We start from the raw sequence: 21,348 nt of genomic DNA, 5'->3' as shown, positions 1-21,348 counted from the left end.
GTGTAGAAAGTTCTTAAAGGAAGCATTTAGCAATATGAAAGTGGAAGCGCACTAACTGAATGTAGTTTGTTACAGATCATTACACCATTCCCTCTTATCATTCCTATTTTAAAGAGCAAACAGCTATTATTGAAATATAAGATAAAGAATAATCCCATTACCAAAAATATACTATATATATAAATATATATATATATATATATATATATATATATATGTGTGTGTGTGTGTATAAAATGATAAAAACTGAAGTAGTAATGATTCACAATATATGTTAGATCAAGTTTCAGAATCATTTCCATAGAACAAACTGCTTGTAGGCAAGCTGCCTGTCATATATATAGTTTTCATGTGCTTCTGCTGCTAGGTGAGTCTCTTTTGACTTCAGCTGAAAAGCTCTGTATCAAAGATAAAACAATAGTTAAATACTGCTAATTATAATAACTAAAAGCAAGAGACCAAAAAGAGAAAAAAACAAGTGTCTCAGTAAATGTGTCTTAATAGCCTGCATTTCAACAGTTGTTAAATTCACACAAACTCTCTAGACTGTCATTTTTTTGTTTCCTTTATGTTTCATTAATTTAAAACTATAATTAAATTCTGATGAAGAGGAAATAGCGACGCTGGAAGTTTGAAAAGAGCAAGATTTAGAAAAGTCGAAGCAAAATGATTAATTGGGCGTACAGTAGTTTGTTCATAATCAGCATGATCCCTTTATATTATATTTGTTAGGATGTCATTTTTAGGTTAACAATTCCAGATATGTATTCTCTAAAAGTAATATAAAATATAGTATTTTGTCATTATAATGTTCTTTGATATCATCTGTACTGCTGTCAAATCCTGCATGGGCAAAAGTGAGCGGACAGGTTCCATATGTCATTTTAAAGCCAATGGTATAACTATGAAGTGGCCCATCCCATTTCTGCTATAACAGTAAGGGGCCGATTCACTAAATTCGAGTGAAGGATTCGAAGTAAAAAAACTTTGAATTTTGAAGTATTTTTTGGGCTACTTCGACCATCGAATGGGCTACTTCCACCTTCGACTACGACTACGACTTCGAATCGAAGGATTCGAACTAAAAATCGTTTGACTATTCAACCATTCGATAGTCGAAGTACTGTCTCTTTAATTCGGCAGCTAAAAGCTACCGAAGTCAATGTTAGCCTATGGGGAAGGTCCCCATAGGCTTGCCTAACTTTTTTTGATCGAAGGATATTCCTTCGATCATTGGATTTAAATCCTTCGAATCGTTCGATTCGAAGGATTTAATCGTTTGATCGAAGGAACAATCCTTTGATCGTACGATCGTACTATCTGCACTAAATCCTTCGACTTCGATATTCGAAGTCGAAGGATTTCAATTCCTAGTCGAATATCGAGGGTTAATTAACCCTCGATATTCGACCCTTAATGAATCAGCCCCTTAAACTGTACAGTAATTTTTTGGAAGGCTTTCCAAAGGATAGAAGACCATTGTTGGTGGGATGTGCTTCCATTTATATGTTGGAGGCTATGTCCTGATGCTGTGCAATCAGATTGGCTTGCATTAGCATTCCAATTAATCTACAGGTAATCAGTTGGGTTGATGTCAGGGATCTCTGCAGGTCAGACATTGCATAATGTAGAGGCACCGGCGCTGGTAAATGATGGGTGTAGGTTAAATAGCCAATTGCAATAATCAGAAGGGATTTCAAAATATTTTTGCCCACACACGTTTGGCCATGTAACCCAGAATGCATAAGAACCAAGTACATTTGCACTTATCATAAACCATCAGCTTTTATACTCAGTTTAATGACCATGTTGAGCTATATGTGTTCTTAAATTTGCATGATCGCTATTTCCCTTTTTTTCTAGTACAGATGGGTAAACTAGCTGATGTTTCAGTCTCAGGTCAATTCACAGAATTAGTGCATAGATTCCTCTGGATAGATATTCAACAAGACAAAGCAGCTATGTAAATCTCTGTTCAAATGCACTGGATGTTTATAAGATCTGGCTTAGCGACATAAGTGATGTTGTCAAGATGACGTCCTCTACAAAGGCATATTACGAGGGCATATACATTTGGTGACTTCATGATGTTCTTAAAACAACTGCAAATAGGCAATCCATCAGAACAATTAATCATCATTTCTAAAAATATATTATTTGATGTGATAGCCCATGTTTTGCATGAATAACCTATTTGTGTTGACCAGTACCTTCACCTGTAGCTATGTTCTGTGAATGTAAAATGCTTCCTTGATTATATTTCTTGAATGCAGTATTTCAGAATTAAAATACATTGTATATGTTCTGAAGATTTGCACGCAACAGGGGACAAAACAATGATGTTTAATAACATATATGGCAAAGGTTTGTATTATCAATGTCAATGTGAGTAGCATTACGTGATTGGCCAAACTCAGGTTAGATGTTCCATTTTTTTTATTCTGCCCATTACATGTATACATTTAATAAGTAATCTAAAATTAAAAAAAATAACTAGAATAACCTTGATGGAATCAGGTATTACATTTTTACCGTAAACGTGAGATATGCAATGTGAAATATACAGTGTATCACAATGTGTTCAAAGAATTGTGTTTTATGAGAAAAACTAATGATTCACTGAAAATCTTTTCCATATTTGTTTCTGTTTCTTGGTGCAGCAATTGAAATGTCTTTATTCATTATCTATAAACAAAATGTATCCGTGTTGAAACTGAAAACATAGAACACATCTAAGGCTATGACAATTTATTTTCATTAAGGGACGAAATGTAATTGTATACTAAGTGGAGTTATCTATGCCCAATTCTCTTAAGGGTAAAGTTGGCTACATATGGTGCAGGATGGTTTGTTGGTGTGACTTGTGTCTTGGAGTCCAAGAACACTATTATCATATGATTTAACTAGATCATAGATGGTCTCACTGGACTGAAAATATTAATCTCACTAATATGTTTATATTTACAAACGTAGAAAGTGATCCTGGGCAGTGAATTGTTAAATCAAACATTAATGTTCACCACATTTCCTGGCAAATTTCTCATATTTTAGCAAAACTTAGCACTGTCAGGATAAGCTGAAAAAAACAGACTTAAAGCAGACTCAGACATTCATTTAAGTCCCATGGTGTTTTCCAGACAGTTAAGGTCCAAAGCGACCATTACTGATTATCTATGTGCCTGCTGTGTATGGAACAACATACTTACACTGTGGCAATTACTCGTAGTCATAGCTTGTTCTCTACCTCCTGCCATTCAGTCAATGAATACCATGCTAACCATGCTCCCAACCCAGTCATTTTATATCTTAGCCTGACTGTACAGCAGCAGCTGGTGACCTCCAATACTAAAGTCATTATAAATAACAGAAATGCATTAATGAAAAAAGATTGTACCTGTACATTCTGTGAAACTGGATATACCAGGAATCATAATAGCAAGGTCCTTTGTTTTGACAAGTCGACTATCAGATCTTGATGGTCACCGGATATTCCTGGCCCAGCAACAAGTTGGCATTTTTATATCCAAGCGGAAAGGGCAAATATATCAAGAGACGCACAAACAACTGGTTGAAAATAAGTTTTGATAAGTTTACATAGTTGTCTTTGCTCTTCTGTTTCATCTTTTATTTTTCTGATTGCCTTTAATTTTTTATTATACTGCCCTGATTTTTGGTCACCTTCTGTGCTATATCCAGTTCCTTAATAGCAGTGTCAGTACATATGAATAAATAAAGAGATTATATCCTTCATCCCCTGTTCCCTTTTTAATTCTTAGTGATAAGATAATGATTTATAAACAGAGAATGTTACTGCATTGTGTAAAGGTAAAGGTAGATGGCCAGCACCACCATATGGGTTTTCCTTGATGTGGCTTGGCAATTTTGTGATGTATGCACTGTGTAGTAATATAAAGTACAGAATGGAGAAAGGTGCACCAGTGAATACTTACCTTTATTGCACCTTGAGGTTGTTGTCCCCACTATCCCCTAATACTACCCTAATTTCACCTCTAGCCATTTTTCTTCCCTATGCCAAAAATGCTTCTTAAGGAACCTACAATAGATGGGTGGGAACTGCACTGCCCAGATATCATGACAGTTAGACTTATAGCCCTTTTACTCCAGCTGCTTAGTTGACATCACCATACTAGATGGTTGCAATAAAGCTAAATAGTCCCACTAAAACATACATGTACCCGGGGCTGCCTTCAGAAATCACGGGGCCCTATACGACAACATTTTCTGGGCCCCCTGGTCCCCGCCCACCCTCAAGCACCACCCCATACCTCGACCACCCCACAGTAAAAAGGCCACACAGCTTCAGATAATAGGACAGCAGCTCTGTGCACACAAGATTTTTCTCCTATTCAGATTCTCTGTACCGTAAAGCTGCATTAGGATTGGATAGGCTGGCGGGGAAGTTCCTACTTCACCTATCCAATCCCTGTACAGCTTTACCAGGACTTATCCTTAGACACAAAACCCTACGGGCCTGGGACAACTGTCCCCCCCCTGTGCCCCCCTGATCGCAGCCCTGCATGTACCCATCACTTTCACCCTTACTCCTCAACTACCATCAGTATACATATACTTACCCCTTTCCCCATTTCTTCTGTTCATGGATCACTATAATATTCCACACTGCAGCTGAAGCATGTAGTGAGTTTCAGCACTTTGCTGCAAACATGTATTCTGCAAAACAAAGGGATGTGTCTTGGGTCAATTCTCTCTTTTTATCAAAAAGTGAAGTTAGAGATTGCGACAGTCCTCTAGTGTAAAATTCCGCCATTCGTTTCTATGGATTTTTAAAAGAGTTTTTATCAATGGGTGAAAGTTCATCCTTTAATAAATACGCCTTTCAAAATCCCATAGAAATGAATGGATAGTGGTGGAATTTCACTCTAGAGGACTGTGGCAATCTCTAACTTCACTTTCTGATAAATATACCCCTTGAGGAGAAAGCAGAAGAATAATAAACCATATAATCTGCAAAGACAGTGTTTTGCAGGTGTAAAATGCCAATTATTCAGGCTGCCTTAGAGTCATAGTGTGTCTTATAATTTGTTTAAGTAGAGCACAGCATGAGGCATGCATAACTGCAGAGCTACACTCTGAAAATCAGTCTTTGCAAGCAGGAACATTAGGAGACAGAGAAAGGTTATATTTAGCACAGTTACAAAATCAGGCATATGTTTAGGAGTTACTAACAAACAACCTTAAAATCTGTTTCATCACCATAACAACCTAAAAACTGCTAGATGACTTTCTATAAAAGAAAAACAAATGTATGGATGAAAAAATGGGGACAAAACATGAAACAGTCACGAATAGCCGAAAGGCTGCTTTGTATTAAGAATTTATTTTTAGCTGTGACTTGGCCTAAACCTATCATCCAAATATCTTTTTTGGACAAGCAAAACATGGATCATATTTTTGCTGTACTGTATGTGCAGCACATACATATACATTTTAAGATGCCCATACACAGTAAAGGTATAGGATCCCTTATCCGGAAACCCGATATCCAGAAAGGTCCGAATTACGGAATGGCCTCCCATAGACTTTTTAGAATTATTTCCCTTTTCTCCATAATAATAAAACAGTAGCTTGTACTTGATCCAAACTAAGATATCATTAATGCTTATTGGAAGCAAAACCAGCCTATTGGGTTTATTTAATGTTTAAATGAATTTCTAGTAGACTTAAGGCATGAAGACCCAAATTACGGAAAGATCCATTATCCGGAAAACCCAAGGTCCCGAGCATTCTGGATAACAGGTCCCATACCTGTACCACAATATTGTGAGACTGTACCCAACAGGTTGATATAGATAATCATCATTACCATACTATATTTGGAGCTGTAACATACACTTAGGGGCAGATTTATCAAGGGTTGAATTCCGAGGTGATAGGAGTCACCAAAGACCAACTTTAAATTTTTAAAAAAAATAAAACATTTTAACTTTGAGTGAATAAGCTGTATTCAATTGTTCGGGGCGTATTCGATCAAATTCCACCAAATGACTCCAAATAGGTTCTAGGTGGTCCCCCATTGGCTAAAATAGCAATTTGGCAGGTTTTAGATGCCAAATAGTCTAATTTTTAAAGAGACAGTACATGATAAATTGCGATTTTTTTCAAATTCAAATCAAATTCGGACTATTCCCTGGCATAAATGACTGGAACAAGGTAAAATTGTATCATACTTTTCCAGATCATCCTTTTTTTAGATGAACTTCATGTCATACTTACTGAGTTAGGCCCCCTCCCTGCCATAAGAAGCCCCACCACCCTACTGGCAGCTTTGTAACAAACTATAAGAATAATATAAAAGGGATGGGACCATACTGACATGGACTTTATCCAGAAAAGGAAGATCATCACAATATAATCCAATCTTATTTTCCCTGAATGAATGTCATGTCAATACTCACTGGGATGTAGCAAGATGCCCACTCCATAATGTGAGGGTAATGTGCTCTAAACAAACCTGGAATTAGGAATGCCACAACATTTTGCATGAATCCACACTCATCTAAATCTCATACGTGAATAGAACAAATGACTCCAGGTGGAAAACCCAGAAATACATACTCGACAATGATAGGAATGAACACAGAGAACAGTAAGATCAAAGTTCCAAAGTGATGGGAAACATAGGCCTGTATGCATTAACATGATGCCAGCTTCCCTCAAAAGGTGTGGGATAGCCAAGAACTTGTGGGGAATAGACATAAAGAGTGTGAGAGACCAACTCCCCTACTCACCAGGAGGCAAACTCCACATGTACAGTATGTACATGTACAGTATGTCTATTTTCAGCACAGATTGCACGGCATCTGTAAGAAACACCTAGGACTGTCTGTAAATAAGAGACCTGTCCAAAATATTGTAGAAAGCACACATATAAAGTAAAGAATAAAAAGAGTGATACTTGATAATTACTCATATATTTACATAGTTTGAGATACTGTGCGGTGGCAATAACACTTATCCATCCAACCATCTTAACCCAGTTATCTGTAGTACAGTTATGGGACCTGTTATCCTGTTATTCAGAATGCTCGGGACCTGGGGTTTTCTGGATAACGGATCTTTCTGTAATTTGGGTCGTCATGCCTTAAGTCTACTAGAAATTCATTTAAACATTAAATAAACCCAATAGGCTGCTTTTGCTTCCAATAAAGATGAATTATATCTTAGTTGGGATCAAGTACAAGCTACTGTTTTATTATTACAGAGAAAAAGGAAATCTTTTTTAAAAATTTGAATTATTTGGATAAAATGGAGTCTATGGGAGGCCATTCCGTAAATCAGAGCTTTCTGGATATCGGGTTTCCGGATAAGGGATCCTATACCTATACCAGGAAAATGAAAAAAAAAGGCTAAAAAATAAACATTACCACCTCTAATGCCTAAAAGATCCCCTAATGGTTGATAGTGTCTTTTGTAACCTAAAACTGAGGCATAACAAATAGACACTGATACAAAAACAAAACAGGACAATGCCAGGCATGCAACTGGATCTAAAACAGAACCTTATATGGGCAAACATACAAATAAAATTTGCAAAAAGAACGAGTTTGCTCGTAAATAAAAATAAAATTTGCAGGTTGCAATGCAATATTCTTCATTAGACTTTTATTACATTGCGAATCTTAATTGCGCATTGCGCACTTTTAAGACATGCTTGAAGGAGGAGTTAACTTCTGGAGTAAATGTAAAACAAGAAATTTTATTACATACACTGCAAACTATCACAGATTATAAAATTTGTAATTTCTATCCTACTGTCATGTGAGGGGCAAAAGGTTTGCAAAATGTTTTACATTTGAGTAAAGGCAATGTTGTTCAAAATGTGAACAATTATTCGCATTGTGAACAATTTTTCTAAAAGCGACAAGTTGGATGGAGACGCACGCATCAAGATGACAACTACACGGTCCGACGAAGAAGTTGCTTTCTGCATCCACATCCGACAGTTGTGTCGCATCGGATGTAATGTAGTTTTTACCTGTGACTTTTCATTCAGTCCAATTAGAATCTTGACGCCTGCGTCTCCATCCTACTTGTCGCATGCGTTTTGTCCGTGGGCGTTGATCCGACGAAAAACGCTTGTGGAGTTTTACCGTTAGGGTTACTGGTTTTAGGTAAGCAAATAACTAGAACTCAGAACCACTGCAGATCAGACCTTATCAGCTGCTTATTAAGCCAGGCTTTAATGAGGCCCATAAAAAGTTACCATTTTGCAAGACAAAAAGGCGCATGGTAATATTTTTCGTTTTTATTCCTAATTAAGATAGCATTCAAGTTTTTTCAACATTTTTTTCCTGTAGAGGTCCTATAAAAACCAATGGGAGCTGTGCTGATCCTATTGGACCATTGTTGTAACCATTCAGACTGTCACGGTTGGCATCCTAAATTCAGAACCAATGCTAAGCACCCTGTTCTCGGCTCTTGCTTCCGCCTTTAACAGCCACCAGGTCTTATTAAGAGAGGTGCCAAGTGAGGGGTTCTGAACGAGCAAAGGGGCACGACAGTACAGCAAAGTCTTTTGGGCAGAAGGTCATGGTACAAGCGTAGGCAGAAAACAAAGTCAGATCAGGCTGGGCCAGTGCAGGCAGTATTCAATCGGAGTCAGACAAGCAAGGGTCAAAGCCGGGGTATCAATCAAGAAGAGTCAAGGCAGGCACGGGTCGGATTACAGAGAGTAGAATAGTCGGTTTACCAGACAAGGGGTCAGAATCACAGAAGACAACAAAATCAAGACAGGCAGGGGTCAAAACACAAATCAGATCAAAAACAGGATACAGATTATCTCCCAGGAACTCACTAGGTGAACCTATAACAAGCAGTGAAGAAATCTAAATTGGCCCTTTAAATACATTTGAAATTCGCAACATTGCGCACTGGAGTTAACACGCCAGCGCAGAGGACCGCTGGATCACCAGGGAGGCAAGTTATTACACAGACTTTGAGGTTTTCATTTATTTTCCTGCTATTAAATCGCATTGTTCAGCATTTTTTGGTTTGTACTTTTTATATTCAGATGTTTTAATAAATTCTGTGGCATTCATGTTTTTAGATAAATTCAATTCATTCATGGTTTCAAAAAACACTATAATAAGACTAAAATTTGTATCCATTTTAAAAATGGTACTCTTTTTTTTTATATATATATTTGTGTCTAGCCTAATCTTTTTTCTTTGTTCATGCTTAGGGAAATTCTTAGGAAGTGTGTCTAGTTTTATTTTCTTTAAATGTGAAACATTGAAGATGTCAGACGTACTTTAAAAGTAGCATGTGTTGGCTCCTGGGGTAATTCACAGCTGGGAATCTTGTAGGCATCATAATGCTCTGAATTGCCCAATTTGCCAGTGCCCTTAAAGGTGAGATTCAGAGGAGATGAAATCTGCAAAAACAAAGTAAATTGAAAGGTAACAACATTGTATTTCCATGTGTATTTGTAAAAAAACAGGTTTTACTTTTTCATATTTCCCTGTAAATTGTTTGATCATTTGGAAAGCTTCACATATGTTAATTTGGGTCTCAGTGTAACTAAACTATTTTTTTCATATAGGCTTGATAGAAAATTATGTTACTGCACATTTTGATTTTTCTTCCAGGTAAGAGAACGACTGAGGATTTCTTTAGAAAGAGTCTCTGCATTGGAAGAAGAGCTTACTGCTGCAAACCAGGAGGTAAAATTGATTTAATCCAATTTAAATTGCAGTATTTTATTATAAAGATTAGGATCAGCATCATATTTTTAAACACTCTCTGCAAATATGAATTGCATTTCTATACATCACTGAACACAGCTCACTGACAAATTCTGTCAAATATTTAATTTCCTCCAGATTCGTCTTCATTAATTTTGTTTTACCATGGTAACATATAATGCAGCTGGCTGATAGGACACAAACTGTCCATCCTCCACTCTCAACATTGTTGAATTACATCTGCCAAACAACACCAGCCCACTTTATAACCTTCAAAAAGTGTAAATTCACTGTTTTGTTACAAAATCTATTACAAAGTCCATAACTGAATTCTGGCTGATTTAAACTTTAATTTGAAAAAAATGAAATAACTGATTTTGCTGACATTTTTTAACTGAAATTTCTTTTGACTTTGTATCAATTTAGCATTGAGGGAAAATGTGTGTATATCTTTTTCCCCATATTAATAATTTTCACTATATTCAAATATCTAGGCATTTTATAATATCTGTATTATTTTATATTTTATAATACAAAAAGACTTATGAAAACTGAAATGAATCAACTGAAATGAATACATTTCCTTAATTTAGTCATCAAGATACTTTCAGTCTGTATGTATGGTTTCATTACAAATATATACTCATGAGCTAAACATCAGATACTTTATACATCACGGTAAGTAAGAAGTAAAAAAATAGGGTTTCCTTGCTGTAAGATTCATTATAAACATGTAACCTGATTATACAAATATGCTGAAGTTTGTATTTTGGAGATTAAATATCAGTGTTAAACTTGGAGCTGAACATTGTTTATCTCCACATTCAGATTATATGGATCGGAACCAGACGTTTCATCATGTAAATATGCTGTAATATATATCTTCCAGCCCAGCAAAGTAGCCATATGACCATCAAAATGGTTGTTTAAGACTTGAGATTCTAAGTACATTGTATGGAGTCACTTTCTTGGGATTACTCTTGCAAATACTGTCTTAGACTGTCTTAAGGTACAAATCAATCTTGGTAATCTATTTAAAAACACGTTTTCCTGGCTCTTATCTACACTTTGTACTTCTATAGTATATCTTAAAAAACAATTAACATTTTCAAAGATGCTTATCTAAAACATATACAGTATGAATAGTAGAGCTAAGACTAGTGGATGTTTACTTCCTACACGTAACCAGTTGTATCTGTAAATGAAGTGTTATAATAGAAGTTATAATAGAAGTGAAAAAGAATTGCTTAGTTTTGAAAAATATAGTGCTGTCATCTATACTTTTAGAATTGTAGTTTAGTTGACATGGAGCTTTCAGTTAGAGTGCTGATAATTGCATATTGACATTTACAATTCCTTGTTGCAGGTTAAAAATCCAAAGCTTAAGGTTTTATATGAAAAAAAGTTATGGTATGGGTAAAAAACTAAAAAGGTGGTGGTATTACTTATGTTGCTTAGGGTTCCACTATTTATTCATAAGTGAAAAGTATTTGTTCATTTACCTAGATGCAGATTTATCCAAGGTTGAAATAAAGTTCCTTTCTTTTCACATTTTATCACTAGTGACAAAGTTGGAATTTATTGTAAATTTGGCAATATTTATAATTCTTCATATTTATTATTCTAGGTACAAATAAAAAAATAAAGCACTTTCCTCCAAAGAAAAAATGAATCAAATCAAATCTAATTTACTCTTTTTTTAAACGGTTTCAGACTTATAAGGCTAACTTTTTAAGCATTCTTAAACTTTTAACAACCGCAGTTCTTGCCATAATTGGCCAGATTCCATTCATTGAGAAAACATTATGTCATGGTTTATCATGTGAAAACTGATGGACAAGATTCTGTTGGAAGTTACAACTCCCACTATCCCAAATGGGTCAACGTGTTGCCAGTTATAGCCATACATCACTGGTTCAGTTGTACTTGTGTGGACCAAAATTCAGATTGGTCAATGAATTTCAGTCTAAGGAAACCATCATGCCATGATGGATAATTTTAAAAAATAAATCAAAATGACATTATGTATGTCAGTTCACTTACATTTCATAAAATATGTTAGTGGATAAATGTCATCAAGTTATGCCGAGTCCTAGGATTAACATCCAGACGTTTATTCTCACTTCAGTTACAGTTACTATGCAATGGGTCACCCAAACTAGGAGAGTAATGTAATATTTGTTTTTATATCATCTGGAAATGTCCTTTAAAAATGTACTTTGTTGTGGTGTCTGAATGAGGAATGCAATTATGTTAGATAGATTCCTTGGTTATTTAAAGGGCAGTGTGAGGAAATTTGTCCTTTTTAACCTTCATCATGAAAGAGAAAGGTTTAATACCCAGGACCTGGGGTATGGAATCACTGTACTTTAGTTAATCCACCACATGCTTAACAGAGGGGTTACCCTAAAGTGGAAGGGATTAAATGTAGCCTGTGGGTGCCACTGAGACAAATCAAAGGTTTTAACAGTGTGCTTTAAGAAAAAGCACAGTAAGAAAAGCCTAGATAATTTGTGACAGTGGTAATCTTTGTTTACAGGTTTGAACTACAGTACACTTGTATTTCCATAATGCCCTACAAGTCCAACAGCAATATGCTAAATAACTATAAAATGGGCAGTTTACCATTGCTTTACATAACTGTTTTAGAGATTAATTTTTATATGGTTGTACTGAGAACTGTTATGCAAACTCTGACTCATTCAATACTGCCTCTAGCTAATTTACAAACATAATATAGACAAAACTAAAAAAAACTATAACTTAGTTGGTGTTTTAAAGGTATAAACCACTTTATTCTTTATATAATTCTCCAGGAAAAGCTTTTAGTCTTATGGAGCTGAAATAAATAGATTGCCATCGGCATCTAGATAAGTAATTCATGCTAAATAAAACCTGAATTTAGGCTTGCAGCATGTAATTTTGATCAAATGCAGTTAAATTCAATAAAGTTTACTTAAAAAAATACTTTTTAGAGGAGATGGTTCATAAGCATAATATTTTTAGGGTGTAATAGTCATAACATTTCAAAGTACTTTATATAATAAGCAATACAATATATAATTTTTATATAACTGGTACTTGATTAGATAATTTTAGAAAGAGAAGAGAGAAGTGCTACAGAAAACCAAAGTAGATAACGCACCAAATTGAATCAGTGGTCCAGGTGCACCAGCCCCAGCCCATCAGCTCAGGGAGCAGTAAACCAATATTATGCAGATAAACAGAAATGGGCCATCGGACACTCAAGGGACTCCACATGGCCAAAAATAAAGAAGTACAAGCAATATTTATTGATAAAGTTAAAACATATACCAATTTTCTTTTCCCTTGAATGCTTTCAGTGAAATGAAGTCCCAGTATTAGCTTGGATTACATACTGCAATCTTAGTAAACTAGTTACTAGTCTTCACCAACTCTTTGATAGTGTCTGTACTGTGGTATAACCCAGACTTACACATGTAACATCTGAGGGTGTAACAACTGAGATCTAGAAGGCAAACACATCTAAACAAATACAACTACTTATTTAGTAGGCGGTCAATAGGCTAGTTGATACATCTAACGGAGATAAGATGAATGTCTTGTTAAGATATTGGTGGGATATTTAACAGAAGTTTAAGAAAATTGTGAAGCTTACCTTCTTGCACCATTGAACAGTTCTTTGTATCACAATGGCATTCGCTACTAGTACTACTGCTATTCTGCAAGCAACTTTGTGATGCAACATATAGGGGCTCATTTATTAAACTTCTTTTTTTTCTGGTCTGTTTTTTTGGGCAAAAACTCACATTTTTTTATGGAAAAAAACCCTCAAATTTTTAGAGATTCGTTATACCCTGAAGCTGCTAAAAGTCAGAACCTGAAAATCCACCATCTCAAACCTGCCGAGGTCATGTAGGGTTGGGGTAAGGGTCAATGGTAGATGTCCTTTTTACAATTTGAAAATATTGTGCATCTGGATTTTGTCTGATATTCCGAAAAAAAAATGTGGGTTTTTTGGGCGATAACCCGAAAAATGTTGTGATTTGGGCATCAAATCCAAAAAATTCATACAACTTGGGTTTTCACTGGATTTTATCTAGTTTTTTCTGATCCAACTTTTTTGACTTAGTTTATTGATAAATACAGATGCAGCCACTTTGATTTGTCTGTTTGACACAGAATAACTAAACACAGATATCCTATTTATCTCATTTAACACAGAAAACTGAGTCACAACATCCCATCTAATTAACCGTTCTCATACCTGCATATAATATCTTGTCTAAGACTCAATTCTTATTTTGATTAGCCACAACCTTTCCTATCACCTTCCAAAGTCCCCTGTTATATAATCTCCTTTAATGAGCCAATTAGTTGGAAAAGCCTCCAGGAGGTATTGCATGATATCATTTGGTACAAAAAGTCAAAAACACCTTGTTTACTGCAATGCCAGTATAGTTATTACCCTTTAACAAGCACTATACCAAGATAACATTTCAGGCCACTACAAACCCTTACATCACAATACATTGCCATGTTTTCATATTCTTATTCTCTGGTTTTTATTTCAAACCAATTCAGTTCACAATTGCTGGTTTATTTTGTCCTGGCTATCATTATATTATAATCTCTTTTTCATTTCCCTTTTCAATCATATTATCATCTGTACTTTTCCAAGTAAATGTAAACTATGTCATAGTTAAATAAAATATCTGTCTCTTTTATCTACTTTCCATTTAAATGCTTGCATTTTTTATAAGTAGGTAAAAATTATGTGTGTAGTCTCTCTACAACATTAACAACAAATAGTAGGAAAAATAAAAATTTAAATTTTGAATTGTTTTACCCCAGATTTAAATATGTAAAACATTATTTTTAATAAGTAGTCTACTATTTTTAATTAGTAGTCTTATAAATGGTCATGCTTTATATATTTTCCTATTTTTTATATTTTTATCATTTTTACTGTGTTATACACATCTTTTAAAAGCTCTAGCACCCAAGTAATCTTTTCTTATAACCTTTTCTTTGCCACAAACGTTTGACTTAAAGGACCAGTAACATAAAAAATTTTTTTTAAAAAATCGTTAGTAAACATAGAAAAAAAACACCAAGACAAATGAAACTTTAAAATCGCAAAGCCTTTATTAAGAAATACCTTACCAAAACTCTGCTTCCGCTCCTCGTCAGAAAAGGTGACACAGCGACGATCCAACGTGCGGCCCTCAATTTCTTTCTCCTGGCTATCTCCTATAAGGAAGGCAGGGAGGAGAAATCGAGTGCCGCACAATGGATCGCCCGATCGCTTTCTGAAGAGGAACGCAAGCAGAGTTTCGGTAAGTTATTTCTTAATAAAGACTTTGCAATTTTAAATGTATTTAAAAACATTTTTGATGTTACTGGTCCTTTAATTTCACTCAAATGTGCAACTCTCCTGCTTTTACGCACTAATTTAATGGTAAACAACATATTTGTAGGATTGGTTTTTACTTTATGATTGACCAGTAACAAAACAAGTTTTCCAGGAGCTTTCTAGCATCTCCAGCATGTACAGTATTTGATAGACTGGGGAACAATTGAATATCTTTCTTGGGTATCTACAGTTTATGATTGCCAACAGACTTTATAATTTGGTTCTTCCTACAGAATGTCAATCTGTTTTTGGTCTGTGAAGGCTGTGCCCAGATTTATTTTCCATTCAAGATACCAGATTGGGTATTGGTGTGGCCAATAACATATATTTTTTATGAATAGTGGCATATTTAAATATGGCAAAATATGGCAAAATAGAAAAAGTATTAAGTGACCACCATCCACCAGGGGAATAAAGATTGCCAATGCTACAGTATATTGTTTGCTATAAATAGTTTGTTATATTTGAGACAAAAAAATAACCCACTATATTAAGGTGGCCTTAAAATGTGTGGTGAACAATTAAAACTCACTGTGTACTGTGTAACTGAGAATATAACATCGTAAAATGCTAATTTTAATTTATGCAATTTTTTCCATTTACCGCTTTTACTATATTTCCCCTGTGTCTTACCTGTTAAGGCATATAAGATGATAAGAATGTTTGATTCTGATCAGCTGAGTTTGAAGCCTGCAATTGTGTTCCCAGAGTCCATGGTTTCTATGCTTTTCTTACGAATCAACATTATATGAATTTCTGTGGTGCTTTGGTATTATTGCTACAACTGCTACTTTGTACAGCATAGTATGGTGGATTCATTTTCAGGGCCCTGCTTTTTAAATTGCAGTAGAACCCCCATTTTAAAATTTTCAGGGGTCCATAAAAAAAGTGAAATCAGGGAAAATGCTAAATCAGGGAAATTCATTACACATTATATATTGGTGGACACACAAAATCAGTGTAAAATGAGGGAAAACTTAAAATCAGGAGATGTAAAATTGAGGTTTCACTGTATTCTGTCATTAAAGAGATGTCTACTTATAATGATAAACATTATATATATATATATATATATATATATATATATATATATATATATATATATATATGTGTGTGTGTGTGTGTGTGTGTGTAAAAAGCTCATTAATCTGTGTTCATGATTGTCTGTGTAAAATTACAGTTTACATAAGATAGTTTGTGCCTGATTCCAGTTGCTTTATAGAAACTAAAAGTTATTTTAGTTTGGTCTGTAATTTGCCTTTCCTGTGAGAGCTTATTTTAAGCAATTCCTGTAACATTTGTGGGTTTCTTTTACTATGGCTAAAGCTATATCTGGTTATATTATGTTGTTTTCTACAAAGGATTGTTGTATATGTATCCATAACTAATATCTGGATTTATAAGGAACCTTTTTCTTAATTTCCATGAAATGAGTTATGTGGCCAGACCAGGTAATTGATTCACTGGAAGTTTCTGTTAAATGTTGAAGGTTGTGAGATATTAAAAGGGTGTCCAGTGTTGAATGCCTGGTAAACCAGTGACAAAAAAGTATAGTCAATAGGATTCAGTTGTCTCAATGAATCATTGTTGGGGTCTCGGATTTAACGGTTTGTGGAATTTGCTATCTGTTTATATGGGACAGTAGACATCTACAGCAATCTAAAGTAGGGTTCTGGGTTATGTTCAAATCCTATTCTGGTATGACAGCCCTTCTGTGAACGTTTCCCAGCTCATCTATTATCTTCTTAAGCGTTCCAGCTGTGGTTTATTAGGCAGTCCGATGGAGGTCAATGTATACCTGAATTTGTTTATTATTTAAAATGTATTATTATCTTTACAACTGTGACTCTGCCAAGTTTGACTGTTTTAAATCTAAGTAAAAAAATCTGCAATTCAGTACATCAGGATTTGGCCCTCTATCCTTTTTTCTTTGACCATTTACCATTCACCATTCTTTTAAGAGAAAACCAAAGTATTGTTTGAAAATGGTTTAAATGCCCCAACATTTGTTATATGGAAACAAACAGCTTTTCACAAAATTGAGGTCTTGAGTCCCTATCTAAGTAGAAAAAGTCTGTGAACAAATATTGTCAAAAGAACAAAAAGGTATTTGACACAAAATTGCTATATTTTAAATGTACTTTGGCTTGACATCCAGCATATTTTCAGTCAATTTGTTATAATATGATGTGCAATTTGAGATCCTTACTTATTCTGACAATACGGCTAAAAACTGAAGCAGTTTTTTCCCCTTCACACTTCAGCTGTGTTCTGCATTGACAGCTTGGAAAATCATGACTCATTTTATTGAAAGAGAAAAGGTTTTGACCTTTAGAGATTATTTTCAAGAAATGTGACAATAATGAAGCAAGTGTGTAGGAATAAAGAAAAAACACCACTTTTTTCTAGGTGAAAGTTTTTCCTTAATACATCTCAAGTGCTTAAATCTGTTTGCCCTTTCTATCCATCCATCTACTAAGGCGGTAAATCCTTACTATAGACTTCTTCTGCTATGCTTTTCACATAATTACATGCATCATGAAGATGTACAGTGCCAACGTGATTTATCTCTCATTGCTGTCCTTTTGCGTCACTTATACAATATTGTACCATTGTGTCTTTGTGAAGGCATACACTAAAATTCCAGAATTGCTGCTCTCAGAATTTAGAACATGGACTATGTTTATGTTATGTAATAAAATGTTAACCCATTCACTTTCATATGTGGTTATATGCCATCAAATGGAATAATCTTTTAATTGGCAGGCATATAAATAAATTAGATAACTAGTCAGCCAGCTTAGCTGGACTAATAACATAAATAGATGACTATATACAACTAATAATAAATGATTTAAATGGTGTGCAGTTAATGCAGGTTGACTGAAGAAGTCAAACATATCATTGAAGAAAACATATCAACAAAGTTGTAATACATATCAGCAAAATTATAACATAGAATTAAATAATAAATTCTAAAATCCTGAATCCACAGGAAGAATCCACAGGAAGAATTACTTTAGATAGCCCCTAAGCCTAAAACTTCTGGAATATTACTTATCCTTAAATAATTATATTGGTTCAACCCTAAATAAATCAATTCAGTGTTACGTTAAAAGATGTTCCCTTGGTAGTAGTGATGAGTGAATTTTTTCAGAAGACATGGATTCACAGAAAAATTACACACTTGAACATCCGCAGATTTTTTCATGAAACGGTGGCAAAAATTTGCGCAAAAAAATTCACTGCCACAAAAAATCGGCAAGACAAAAATTTTTTCCATGCATTTGGAGTGAGAAAAATCTGTGTGCTTGTAAAAAATTGTTGTGTGTAAAAAGAATTTGACGCCTATTAACTTTAAAATTTCACAAAGTTTTCGCCTTTTCGAGAATTTTTTCAACGTTTCACAATATTCGAAGTCAAAGTATTTTAATTTGATGGTTGAATTTTGAAGTATTTTTAACTTCGAAATTCGACCCTTGATAAATCTGCCCCCAACTGTTTGTTATCATGTAAGTAGATGAGTAAATAATTCAATTGTATTTTTTTTTACACAATAACCAGCTGCCAGTTCATTCACAAGTGTACAGTAACTTTTTTGTCACAATGATACTAATTTGACTTAGTTAAAATAGTCATACAATTGGCTATCCTGTGTGGGAACCCATCATGGTGCATCACAAGATAAAATTTTAAAAACCTGCCTGATTGATTAACCCACAAATATCCATAGTTCATCGATACAGATATGGCCAGCCATTGGGATTCTCTCTACAGGGCTTGTGTAAAAGATGCTAAGTTTGTTACAGGTCTAGTCGCCTATAGCAACCAATTAGCAGGTGGCATTTACTTATCACCTGTTTAAAAGCAAAAATTTTAGTGATTGCTATGGGATACTGTAACTGGACAAACTTTGTGTCTTTTATTGCGTGTAGGGGGTTTGTTTTTGTAAAAGCCAAGAAAAAGACTAATAGAGGCCCAGATACATTTATCAGACTGTAAATGACCCATCTTATAATATATAATAATTTATAATGAAGACGTTATGTATAGCACATTGGTAAAATAACTATTCCTAACGTACAGTGTATATATATATATATATATATATATATATATATATATATATATATATATATATATATATATATATATATATATAACTTTGCAAAATAGCGGCACTCACAGGGTTTCTTAGTGCAAATAAAAGATTTTTATTGAACTCGACGTTTCGTGCCCACACAGGGCTCTTCGTCAGGAGAAAACAAATGAACAAACAGAGTCCCCACAAACCCATGGGTTTTCGAAACGTCGAGTTCAATAAAAATCTTTTATTTGCACTAAGAAACCCTGTGAGTGCCGCTATTTTGCAAAGTTCTATCTACCCCCAACGCTGAGCACCCAGGTACTGCCTTGGTCTACGGAGTGCACCTTTGGAATTGTATATATATATATATATATATATATATATATATATATATATATATATATATATATATATATATATATATATATATATATGTATGTATATAATACAGGACTCCAAATAACATAATTGTGCAAGTAGCCAAAGATTACTAATGTTGCACAATATGTTTAGCATTTTTTTTTTAAAAAAAAAAACATTTCAAGGGCCAATTGAATTTAGCTTCACTTTTTGCTTTTGCTTTTTTGTTACAGAGATACAATATACTTTTTGTTATGCATTCAATACAGATTGATTATTTTGCAAACTTTAGACAGACATGCAGGTTGATTTACAGTTATAATTTGTGCATCAGAAATAGTTGCAATTTGTGCATCAGAAATAGTTACAATTTGTGCATCAGAAATAGTTACAATCTGTGCATCACAAATAGTTATAATTTGTGCATCATTGTGAGTTAGATAAGGCAGTATAATTTAGTATCAGTTGATAAGGAACCTGAAAACCTAGTATTTGCTAGGGAAATGTAGGTCATTTGAGTATTAAAGAGACTTCTTCAAACAGATTCATTTTAATCCTATGCATTTCAAAAGATTCCAGTGGTCAGCACAATTATTTTTATGCTTGTGTGATTAATCAAAACATTCAAGTCTTTAGAGGCAGATTTTTTCCGCTGGTGCCATGGGTCATATTCCAATTAAACTGCACAGGTTGATATGCCACTAACAGTGTATCAGATCAAATTAAAATTGATAAAAAAACAAATCTCCCTAAATAATGGTATAACCCTGGCATATTAAATATAAAAAACATGTATCCCTAAATAATGATATAACTATGGAATATTAAAAATAATTACTATTTACAGTTTTGCAAATCTGAAAGGTCATATGAAGGAGTCCGCTTAAGTTACAGTAGTATACAGTACTATAACTATATTAGAATTGTTTTTATTTTTCACAGCCTATTTACCCAGTTTTTATTTTCATACTAAACAACTCCTTTACGCTTTGTATACCACCTGTTTGGCAAGTTGTCATTTATGTTCAAACCACTTCAGATTAGATATGAAGTAACTGCTCTAACAGTCATGAATGACGCCTCATTGATAAACTACTGTAGATGTAAACAGGTACACATTTTTTCTCAATGGCTGTGTATAACTCAAAGCATTTAGCTATAGTTAAGATAAAGTACACTTTGTACATGTACATGTATTTCTTGTATTCCTTGTTGTCAAACCTGAAATACCAAAGCTCACAAAGACTGTGAGGATCTATACTATACACTATATATGTTGACATAATTTTGTACTATTTCTGCTGCAATGCCACTGATTCCTGTGGACTTCTTTTTTAGCTCTTTTTAAGGATCTTAAGGACAACAGTTTTACTGCATTTCAAGTTTTTTGGGGGGCAAATAAAGGGAATTGTAAGTTACAAAAAATTAATTTTAAAGTTATGAAGTGCAAAAAAATGTGTTGTTCAGGAAGAAATAAAAATGTCATCAATCATAAATATTATAGTATCGGTATGTACAACTTCTATAGAAGAGCAGGGAGAATTTGTTGTTTTTGAATGTTTTCATGAGTTCTTATTTCTCTCTCCCTGGTAGATTGTAGTTTTTTCGAGTTCTTCATATCCCCATGAGAAATAATGGAATTTTAACCAGCTATGAGTTGGAAAATATATATCATGGGAATTGTTGTTTTTGTCTGCATGAGGGCAAGAGAAAAACACTACCAACATATGTAAACTTCAATCAATTTTACTATTTTCCCCCCAAAAATTGTGCATTGT

General features: G+C 34.3%; 1 protein-coding gene across 7 annotated transcripts in view; it reads left to right on the top strand.

Annotated features, from left to right (window-relative positions):
• Nucleotides 1-21,348, top strand: part of LOC108711045 (liprin-alpha-2) — a 186,804-nt gene that overhangs the window by 110,983 nt on the left and 54,473 nt on the right. For all 7 annotated transcript variants that reach the window (XM_041586288.1, XM_018252369.2, XM_041586287.1 and 4 more), the window contains one exon: nt 9,630-9,704. In XM_041586288.1, coding sequence (XP_041442222.1) covers nt 9,630-9,704 — 75 coding nt within the window. The remainder of the gene's footprint in view (nt 1-9,629; nt 9,705-21,348) is intronic.

The sequence above is a fragment of the Xenopus laevis genome, chromosome 3L (genome assembly GCF_017654675.1).
Source record: "Xenopus laevis strain J_2021 chromosome 3L, Xenopus_laevis_v10.1, whole genome shotgun sequence".
NCBI lineage: Eukaryota > Metazoa > Chordata > Amphibia > Anura > Pipidae > Xenopus > Xenopus laevis.
Note: the sequence above shows the minus strand (reverse complement) of the source record. Positions and strands in the feature narration are given on the sequence as shown.